The sequence below is a fragment of the Prionailurus bengalensis genome, chromosome C2 (genome assembly GCF_016509475.1).
Source record: "Prionailurus bengalensis isolate Pbe53 chromosome C2, Fcat_Pben_1.1_paternal_pri, whole genome shotgun sequence".
NCBI lineage: Eukaryota > Metazoa > Chordata > Mammalia > Carnivora > Felidae > Prionailurus > Prionailurus bengalensis.
In genome coordinates, this window is record NC_057350.1 from 81532491 (window position 1) to 81543543 (window position 11053).

The 11053-nt window shown below is 43.4% G+C and overlaps 1 protein-coding gene across 1 annotated transcript; it reads left to right on the top strand.

Annotated features, from left to right (window-relative positions):
- Positions 1–470: 470 nt before the first annotated feature.
- CRYGS (crystallin gamma S) lies at positions 471–6447 on the top strand. The gene is made up of 3 exons (XM_043594659.1): positions 471–599; positions 5399–5641; positions 6074–6447. The coding sequence occupies exons 1-3, from the start codon at positions 480–482 to the stop codon at positions 6344–6346; spliced, it is 636 nt and encodes a 211-aa protein (XP_043450594.1). The 5' UTR covers positions 471–479; the 3' UTR covers positions 6347–6447.
- Positions 6448–11053: the final 4606 nt, after the last annotated feature.

Sequence of the window (11053 nt, forward strand, 5' to 3'; positions counted from 1 at the left end):
AAATTTTACAGTGGCACAATATATAGTCTGTATTAAAATTTTTGCTAATCATCCCAAAAATGTCCATTGTAGTAACAGTTTCAAACACAAGATCATGCATTGCCTTTAGTAGTCATCAAATTTCGTTGCTTTGGAATGTGTTACTTCTATTCAGTATTAGAGGGTGGCCTTTTGACTTTTCTCCTGCAAGCTTTGTTGGAGGAAAAAAAAAAAAAGGCATTGATTTTCTAGCAAGCAGCCACCTTGAAATCCCCAAATTGCCCAGGTAAGAGGGACTTTTTTGTTTTTAATTTTGAAAACTTTGGCTGGGTTTTGGTGCCTTGACTCAGCAAAGTCTATAATGCAGCAAGGCTTGGTAAGCATTAGAAGGGGTACTGAAGCTTTCCTTTATTTCATAATCCCAATTGTTTTTCTAGAAACCATCAATAGCCTCTAAATGACTGACTCAATTTTTGGATCCTATTCTCATGACTAAGCAAATGTTTGATTTGAAACCAGCCCAGTATAAATGTCTCTGTGCCTCTAACTCTGTAGCTATTCCGGATTTCAGCACTGGGGAAACCAATCTATGCACCAAAATGTCTAAATCTGGAACCAAGGTAAGTCAACGGTCATGCTGATTTTTAGCCTACCACCTTCTTTTCCAGTGTTTCCTTTCTTTTGGGATGTTTCCTCTTTTCCAATGTACCTAATGATACATCGAAAGAAATGTGGAGAAAAACTTTTGCTTCTATGCCTGAAGGTAAGTATGATAGTGTTTTAAAGGTTGCAAATAGGAGAGAAGGTTAAGAAATGCTTATTATATTTTCTACTGTAGCAAAATTACCCAACAGTTTATTAAGGGTTTATCTGTATGTGTTACCATGTTCAGAATTGTACAGGTATATAATGTGTTCATATCATCATGATTTCTGCCTTCCAGCAACTCCTAGGAATTTCCACAGGAATAGGACATACTGATAAGAGGAGTACATGGAGTAGAAAACTTTTAGTGTTCAGTTAAAAGTCCGCTCTGTGAAATTTAGGCTCCATCAGTGATGTCCTAAAAGACTAATCAAGTGAATTAAATCCTATATATCCCTTTCATTCAAGCAGTTATTTTTATCCCTTTCCTGAAATAAAGTGCTTATTTACGTTAGGAAAATTGTCTCTAAAATGTTTGATTCACAGTTGTTGGACCAGAAATCGATCTTTTAGGCAGGGCTTTAGAAATGAGGGTATCTACCTTCATTCTATTATTTTAGCTCTTCTGCTCACCAGTGAATCTAAGGCAAAGCCATCGGTGCCTGATTTCCACAGCAACCCCCCTCAACTTGTTACTTTGAAAAGTTTCAAACCCAATGAATCTTGAAAGAATGAGAAAGAAATGTTGAATGAATACTTCTATATCCCTTACTTATATTCTCTGGTTGTTAGCATTTTGCTGTATTTGGTCTGTCTCTTTGTACTAAACCATTTGACAATAAAGAGCAGGCTTAATTCTTTTGCCCTAAGTGCTTAGTCACGTTTCTCCAAAAACAAGGGTATGCTCCTATATAAACATAATACCATCTTGTCTCCCAAACTTGTCATAAATACCAAATATTCAGACTATATTCACATTTCCCCCAGTCGCTTCCCCAAATGTGCTTCGTGGCTGGCTTTTCCCCTGATACAGGATCTAATCAAGGACCATGCATTGCATTTGGTTGCCATGTTTCTTTAAACTTTTTTCCTTTAGCCTCTTTTGTATGAAACAGTCACCCTACTTTTTGTTGGTGTTTGAGACACTGACATTTTTCTAAGTCCAGACCAGGTGTCTAGTACAAAGTCCTGAGATCTGGATTTACCTGATTGTTTCCTCATGTTTAGATTCAGACTAACCATCTTTGGCCAGAAAGTTACATAGGCAACAGCAAATATTTCCCATCACATCATGTCAGGAGGCACCTGTTAACTCATTCCATAATTGGTTAGTGCCTGACTTTTTTCCACTTGGAAAATAGAATAATCATACTTGTTATCTAAAAGATTTGGGGAGAAAAAATGAGACCGTGTCTTTAGTGCTCTGAGGTTCTTGGAAGTATGCCATGCAAATCCCATTGAAAAGAATTTGAAGTCCTTAGAGAAATCCGTGTGCCTTGATGTAAGACTATTACAACTGGACCCCCTTAGATGAATATATCCCCCATTTTCAAAGATTTCCAGAGTAGTACTAGTGTGCTCTCTTTTATTTCTTGTAGCTGGGCTGTTCGCATGGTTAACTAACTTGCTTGCTAGGCCAAAAGAGCAAGTTATCTCTTACCCTTTGTCTATTGCATTTTCCTTTCCCTCCATCTTACTAGAAGTTTAATCAGAGAGTTATGGGATTGGCAAAAACAATGCATGGTACTAAGTTTGGTTTTCTTACCTTTGGAATACGTGGCATTTTTCTTTCTATTGTATTAGATTAGTAGACTACTTTTCAAGAACTAAGTGGGAAGGAGAGGAATTTTGTAATGATTTCTAGGGAAATCTCCTGCACTATTTCTTAGCCTTTCTATAACATTTTTTGCCCAAGAATCTCAGCTGACTATACAGTAGATGTCATGGTCCTTCTACAAATGGAAATTGAGTGGAGGTACAACATTCTCTGGGCTCTGAGATTTGGAAGGTCCCCCGCTGAAAGGAGAGTTTGGTTCTGGAGCTCAGTAAAGGCTCCATGGCAACACTGTACTTTGTTTCAGCCTTGGGCTGGTTGGCTAGTCTGCTAGAGGGTAGACAGCAAGGTTGCCTTCTAGAACATCGTATATTTTCCACCTTTCAATATAGATGTTAGCCAGGCAAATGTGCAGTGGGCACTAAGTGTGGGAAACATTGAACTAAGAAAAAGTGATATTAACTTTATTTCTACAGCATAGCCCTTGCAAAGGCTCTTTTATGGTAAACAGTTGACCAAAAAACCAAAGGTAAATTGAATCAAGGCTGAATTAAGGAATATAGAATCTATTTTATTTTTTAGAGAAGTTACCTTGATTTTCCTAAAGATTTTTCCACAGGCTTTGGGAAAAGCATCTCAGCCTCAGGATCAGTCTTGTTCCCTTACTAAAAGAGTAAGTGCTGTGCGTTGCACAGAACTAGCTGTGCAGGCAGGAGACCGCAAAGGGAGATAAGATAAAATGAATCACACGTTACTAACCGGGAGCTTTGCACTGCCAACCACTCCCTTGCCTGCACCTAACTTGTACCTAGCTATTGGCCTTAGGCAAGGCATTTAACTTCTTCATCTGTACCAACAGTAGCAAAAGTTTATTGGCGATTATGAGCCAGATTACACTAAGTGCCTTATAGGCATTTTCCCATGGAACCTCAGGACAACCCTCCGCAGAGGATACTGGATCACAGTTTTACGACTCTGGATACTGTGATCCAGTTTTACAAATGAAGAGTCTGGGCTTTAGAGCGACGTTCAATGGCCTACCCAAGGTCACTGAGCTAGTAGCTAGTGCTGCAGTTTTGTTTTCATCTATAAACTGGGGTACCGTGTGTCTCCAGCTCTGTGCTATGCTAAAATGGGAAATGGAGCTGGAAGAGAAATTTGGAAGGGGAAGAAAGGAGATGAAGCAGATGATTTAGGGGTGGGAAGGGCTCAGGAAGCTTGTAGGGAACAGGAAATACAGGAGTGGAGAGAAATACAAGAGTGGAAGAGTGGAGAGAGTAGCGTGGATTGGGGTGGAAGGAAGCACCCATCAGTAGGCTACATCTAGAAGGCTCACCTGGGGTAGAAAACAATGAGGTTTTATGCCCTTTTACGAATCATTCTTGGTGTCTGCCTCTCCCTCATTCATTACATCTGATTAGTCACCAAATTCTACATTTCTTTTGACTGTTTCCTCAATGTCCTTTATACAGCAGTTGCCTTTTGGCCAGCCTGCCCCATCTCTCACACACCCGCCGCAACCACCTGTTTCCACGCACGAACCACTACCTTACAGCTCACACATAATCACCAAAGAGATTCCAGCATGCCGTCAGTGTCTTCTGGCTTTATTTCCTATTAATACTTCACCACACGGTCCATATGCACCGAGCTTGATGAACCACTTGTCCCTATAATGGGCCATATTCCTTTATTCCTTTGAACAGGCCATCCTTTCTTCTTTGCCCCTGGAAACCCTCTACTTATCTTTCAATCTTCACCTCAAAAATCCTCTCAAGGCTACCTGGCTCTCCACTCCTTTTATATGAAATGGTTGACATTTTCTCCTTTGAATCCGATAAAGCAAATTAGCCACGAGGTGGCAGCGTAACTCTAGGAAATTAAGTGCTTGACTCCATGACACCTGTGATTTCTTTCACTTTACCTTCTGAACTCGCATTCATCTTGGAGTGTGGAATTATAGAACAAGAGGGGACAAACTCTGTAGTCCCTTTGGTCTAGTGGTTTTCAGAACCTACTTCCTGAAGCCCCAGGAGTGGCTGGGGACTCTTCTCTCCTGTTGCAAACAGAAAAGTTTTACTGCACAGCCAGGGCTTTCCATCTAGTCTGGTCCTCAGCTCTGACAAGTGTGAAGCTGGAGCCCAGAGAGCTAGCTTGCCTGAAGTCATAAGGCCGACTGGAGAGATGCAGCTCTAGAGGCCAGGTTTATCATTTCCAGTCTTTCAGGGCTGCGTGCCGCCAGGCCGTCCAAGGTGTCAGCCTTACCCCAAAGATTGTGGTAGAGACTTGGTAAGACTTTGAAGCAAACCACGTTTGTGACTTGCCATCGTGTTACTTTGGAACTACCCTGTTGGCAAAAAAATAATAGTGCGGAACACAAAATATTGTCAGGTGTATGCTCTATATTCATGTAAAGTAAACACTCTAAAGCTAAGGTCTATGTTTTATTTTTCTCTCTTTATCTTCCATGGCACCTAATGAATTTCTGCATTTGGAACTCACTCGTCTTCCTCAAACATTTATTGAAGGTTTGTCAAGCGCTGGGTCCAGGGGTCCATAGCTTAAATAAGGTTTGGTCTTTGCCCCTGGAAGAAGTCTGGTAGGAGTCTGATGGGAGAGAGATGTATAAGTGGGCAATTTAGCTTCTAATGTGGTAAGTACAGTGAGTTATGGGAACAAAAAGGAGGAAGCAGTGAACTTGGGTCTGAAACTACCGGCTTCTCTTAGAGCACTCTTGTTTTGCTTCATTTTAAGCCTTCAGAAAGTTCTCATTCCTACAGTTGACAACTACAATTGTCTGCCAGAAGGTAAATGTTGTGAGGTGAGATAGAACTATACTTTTACCCCTCAAAATTGAAGACAAAGGGATTTCTACAGCGGGCAATGTGTTCTTGATTTTTATTTTATTTTATTTTATTTTATTTTATTTTATTTTATTTTATTTTTACGAGTAAAGCCCCCAGCTCCTCAGTTCTTCTCTTGGTTCGCTCCATCCTTCAGATTACTTTCTATGAAGACAAAAATTTCCAAGGCCGCCACTATGACTGTGACTGCGACTGCGCAGATTTCCACATGTACCTGAGTCGCTGCAACTCCATCAGAGTGGAAGGAGGCACCTGGGCTGTGTACGAGAGGCCCAACTTCGCTGGGTACATGTATATCTTACCCCGGGGCGAGTACCCTGAATACCAACACTGGATGGGCCTCAACGACCGCCTCAGCTCCTGCCGGGCTGTTCATCTGGTGAGCCTGGGCCCCCTTACACTCTCTCTCGCTTGCTGGCCTGCTCTGGCTCTCTCCATCTCCCTTTCCCCTACCGCCCCCCCCCCCTTTTTTTTTTTTTTTTTTTTTTTACATTTTCTTACAGTTTTCCTACCCCTTAATGGGGTGTTTTCTCTTGTTGGCTGCTGAGGCTCACATAAAACCTTAGGTCAGTCTATCACAAGACTGAATCCACTAATTATTTCCAGAGCACTCTCTCTGCCTCCTGAGCACGTTAAGGCCTTAAGTTTTTCTTACTGAACGTCAGCTGTTTTCATAGTACCCAAAAAAGGAGAGGAGATCAGATCATCTAACTTCCACGATTGGGGGTTCTGAACCAAACTGTTCTCTGAGTTCTTGACCCGTCAGTGATTTCCATAACTGTTGTTATTTCCTCTGTGTCGTTTTTTTCAGTCTGGTGGAGGCCAGTATAAGATTCAGATCTTCGAGAAAGGAGATTTTAATGGTCAGATGTATGAAACCACTGAAGATTGCCCTTCCATTATGGAACAGTTTCACATGCGGGAGGTCCACTCCAGTAAGGTGCTGGAGGGTGCCTGGATTTTCTATGAGCTACCCAACTATCGTGGCAGGCAGTACCTCCTGGACAAGAAGGAGTACCGGAAGCCCATCGATTGGGGCGCAGCTTCCCCAGCTGTGCAGTCTTTCCGCCGCATCGTGGAGTAATGACAGGGATGGGGCCACAAGCTGCTTCCTGGGGGCCACCTGCTGGCTGGCCTTGTCATCCAAATAGGCATCCTTAATAAAAACAATTGGCATGCATTCCACTGTTGATTGTAATGCCTCTTCTTAGACACTCTCAGGGACCGGCAAAATAGTGCCCACCACAGAGGGCAGCGACACAAAGCAACTCATCCTTCAGATTGCCAATCTGGGACGTTGTGCCAGACAAAATGGGACCGCATTAGAAGTTAGAAAATCAGACTGCCACGTGGTGGTTCTCCTTGCTTAAGTTTTATGTTGATTCAACAGGTACAGTAATCATAGCTACTACTTTTTGGGTGCCTTCATTATTCCATTTTCTCTTTTACAACAGCCCTGTAGGAGAGGTGGTTTATTTGCATTTTACAAATAAGAATGGAGAGGCTTAGAGAAACTAGAAGCTTGCCCAAGTTCAGCAGCTGGTGACCAAATCAGAGTTTGGTCCAGGATATTGATGTTTCCACGGCTCCTAGTCTTTCCCTTCATTTCCAACTCATTCATTCAACACATGCTGGCCTGGGGTCTGTATGCATAATGGAAGTACAAGACCTTGAGGAATCTAAGATGGAAAGGGCAGGGTCCCCTGAAGGTCTCATGGAGGAGACAGAATACCTATCAAGAATGGACACTGAGGGGTGCTAGGTGGCTCAGTCAGCTGAGCATCTGACTTTGGCTCAGGTCATGATCTTACAGTTCATGGGTTCAAGCCCCACAATGGGCTCACTGCTATCAGCATGGAGCCCACTTAGAATCCTCTGTCCCTCTCGCTCTCAAAAATAAAGAAGAAAAAAAAAAAAAGAGAGAACCGACAATGAAAACAGCCATCACTAGAAAATGGTGGAGTCATGAGTCACCTGAAGGCTCTTGCTTCAGATTCAGGGGTTCCTGGATCAGCTACTTCTCAACTTCAAGTTCAGTCTTTCTGTAAAAAGAAATATGATTTGTCCCAACTACAATAGTTGAAATGGAGTTTTATTGAGTTTTACTCACTTAGAGTAACCCCTGAGATTGTATCTGTTTAATCTTGAGGAAGAGGATGTTTAAGGAAACCCAGCGTCACTAGGGATACTTCATGAGCATCTGAGTGAACCTGGGGAGGCTCTGGACGTGCCTAACTTTAAAAGGGAGGGTAGGGGCCCATGTCTCCTGGGAGCCTTCCCAGAAAAGGCCAAGTTAGACGTGCTGACGATGCTGCCTTTGTGTGCACTTCAGTCTATACACTAGTGGGTACCGCATAGTGTTCCCCCAAAGATTTTTATTCGTTTTGTTAACCTCCTGTGGCTTTGGTCACTTTCTCAGTTTCAAGTGAGGGCCTTTGAGAGTAAGGGAGTACAGTAAGGGAGGGAGACAAGATGAACCATAGAGGGTGAAGGGGAGGCCACCCACTGAGGCACAAAGAGCTCTGGACCCGGTCACCCACCATGAAGCGAACTTGCTCTATCTCCAAAATGAGGGAGTTGGACCAAATGCTCGCTCAAGTCCCACTGAACATAAACATCCTGATTCTTTAGAGATCAGGAGGAGGATGCAGAAAGGCTAGCTGATGACCAAAGACTACCGACTCTTACTTTCAGCGGCCCAGTTTCTGGAAATGACCTCCGAGATCTTGCCCCTCCTTTTCTGAGGGGGAAACTGAGGCTGTGGCAACAGTGCATGAGGGCCAGCTTCTGCTTTCATGTCAACCACTGCCATGTTCCAGTCCCTGGTGAGTCGGTCACGGTCTGTTCAAAACAACCAGAAAAGCAGTTCTGGCAGCAGGATAGGAAAACAAGTGTCAGGATGACTTACCCCAGTCTCAGAGAAATAGAAGATGGCTTTTGACAGAGAAAACAGAATTATCGTTTGGGAATCTTGGCTCATGCCCTGATCCAGAAAGGGATTGCCACCATTCTCCCCAGCTGCACACACATCAATCGGCTTGCACTTAAGAATTTGACTAGCAGTTGATATTTGAGGTCAAAAACACTTTATGTCTTTATCAATCCATCCCAGTTCCGCTAGAACATTCTGCTGTTACAGCACAAGCCAGAGTCCCACCTGTCAAGCACACCCAGAATAGCACCCAGGTTGTTATTTAGAATTATTATCTCCCTCTAGCTTTTATTGTTTTGTCTCTGTGAAACAGGGGATCTCAAGAAAATAGGGCAAGGACATATTTAGACCATTTTAGGGCTGTTTCCATCCCTAGCATTCCTCTAAGTCTTTGAATATCTCCCAAAGATAGAACCCACTTCCTCAAAATGCAGCATCAGGGGCTCCTATTTAAGGACTCCAGGGTAAGGCTTCCAGATTGAACATGGGATGGTGTTAGTAAATCACAAGTATTGGGGTACAACTAACTATAAATACAGCATAAATATATCCTAAGTATTGCATGGGACATAGTTATACTAAAAAAGTATGTGTCATCGGTCTTAAATTCAAATTTAACTGTGCATCCTGTATTTGTCTTTGCTAGATCAGTCAACCCGATACTTGAAGGGCAAGTTACACATGAGTGACGTGGGACAAAGAGCACAGGGCTCAGGTTCTGGTAATTGCAGACATGTGTCCCATGGCAGGGCATTTAAGTACAATTTTTCAGAAGACACTGTGAACTGACAAAATGTGTCTGCAGCCAGATTTAGCCTATGGACCACCAGTACCCGATCTTGGCTTGTCGGAAAGCTCCGAATACCAGAAAATGTTGCTCACATAGGGTCAAAATCTGCTTCCTATAACTCTGAACCTGTGATCCCAGTTCTGCTTTCCGTCTAGTTCTCCATTCCCGAGATAGCCCTTTAGATATTTAAAGATCCCTCCTGTCTGTCTCCACACTCTCATTTCTAGGCAGAATATATCTCCTGTTCCTTCCATTGCTTCTCTCTTGGTGTGGCTGGGCCCCAGACTCTTCATTCTGGTGCTTCTCTTCTGTGCCGGTTGCAGATCATCTTTTCCCTGCTGTCCAGCCGTAACCTGACTGGACCACATCTGGAGGACTGTGCGCAGTTCTCTCACCCTCCTTCCTCACATATGCCCTGTTCTTGATCACACTCAGCTCTCCTTGTGCCCTCCCACTGGCCCCAATATGGGCCAGGCCACACTTTTCTAAGAACTGGCATTCCAGCTCAAGTGCTAGAGAGTTCCCTTCCTCCCTGAAGAGTTAGAGAGAAATGGATTCAAATCCTACCCCTTCCACACGTGAGCTCTACGTCACATTATCCAATATATAACCTCAACTTCCTTTATTTTGAGGGAGGGAGAGAGAACACATGTAGGGGGGAGGAGAAAAGGGAGGAGGAGGAGGGGGATGGGGAGGGGGGAGAGAGAGAGAGCGAACGAGTGAGAGAGAATCCTAAGCAGGCTCCATGAGATCTCACAACCATGAGATCATGACCTGAGCTGAAGTCAACAGTCAGACGCTTAACCAACTGAGCTTACCCAGGCCCCCCTCAACTTTCTTTTCCGTAGCACAAAGGTAATACCTGCTGTGCGAGCATTAAAACAAGATAATGCATTAAAAACACATAGCATGCATGGCCATTCCTCATGTTTGCAAGAGTTGTGGTCTATAAAGACTTGAACACTGGATAGCAGATACTTGAACTATCGTTCCTGGAGGAAGTACAGGGTTAGGTGCGTGTGAACTTCTGGTCACAACATTTTTGTCAGCTGATCAATACATAACTTTTTCAAATGTGTGTTTCAGTTTAAACACACCTTATTTAACGTATATTGTTGACTCATTGACATTGAGCTCACTGCCAGGCCAGGCCTGAATAGTGATTAACATATTTTCTCTGTAAGGCATATTACAACTTTCTTAGGAAAGCTTGCTTGGGAACACTAAACAGCACTTCAGCACTACATTTGGGGTCGTTTTATGTAGCCAAATCACTAATCAAAAGCAAAACGATGCCCAAAACACAGCACAAATAGAGTGCAACTGAACCAGACCAAACACTTGTTTACAGTATAAGAGCTGAAGTCAGAAGGCAGAGCATTCTTTTGACCTCAGCTGGGAACATGAGCATTGGGCGACTCAAATTTTTTGCTGCTCGGCTCATGGCCTTGAATGACCTCAAATGCACCGTAAGTAGTGATTTTGGAATCACAAGTCAATTTTACGGAGTGGGCAAACTCAAATACAGAACTTGTACTTTACCACTATGGTTGACATGTTAGTACCATTTTCCTAGCATTTAAGTACCTCTGTTATCAAACTGTTTGGGTTTTGCTGTTTTTGTTTGTTTAGCTTTTTTATGCCTCTTTCCATCCCCCAGTTGTTTTCCGAAAAGCATCTCTGTATTTTTGGCAGATGCTTCACAGTTGGGAAGACATATATCAGAATTATCCAACCCATCCTACCACCTTGAAAAAGAGCTACATTTCCAGAGGAGGCTGGCCTCCCCTTCGCTCCCTCATGGGCCTCTCTTCTGGTTCTAGTTCCCACCCGTTTCCAAGGGCAGCAGGGTTGTCCCTAGAATTCACGCAAATCCCCCTCTTTTCTAACTTTCACCTAGTCTCCCTTATTTGGGGTCTCTCAGGTGACAGGGGACAGTGAATCCTCAAGCTCTCCTTCCAGCCCTCTAGCTGACCAGCCTGTGGTCCACACAGGAGAGACGCATCCCTTGTGGGTGTGGCTTCAATGCAAGGCAAACCTCTCTGTCCACAGATAGGCCTGAGTGAGGA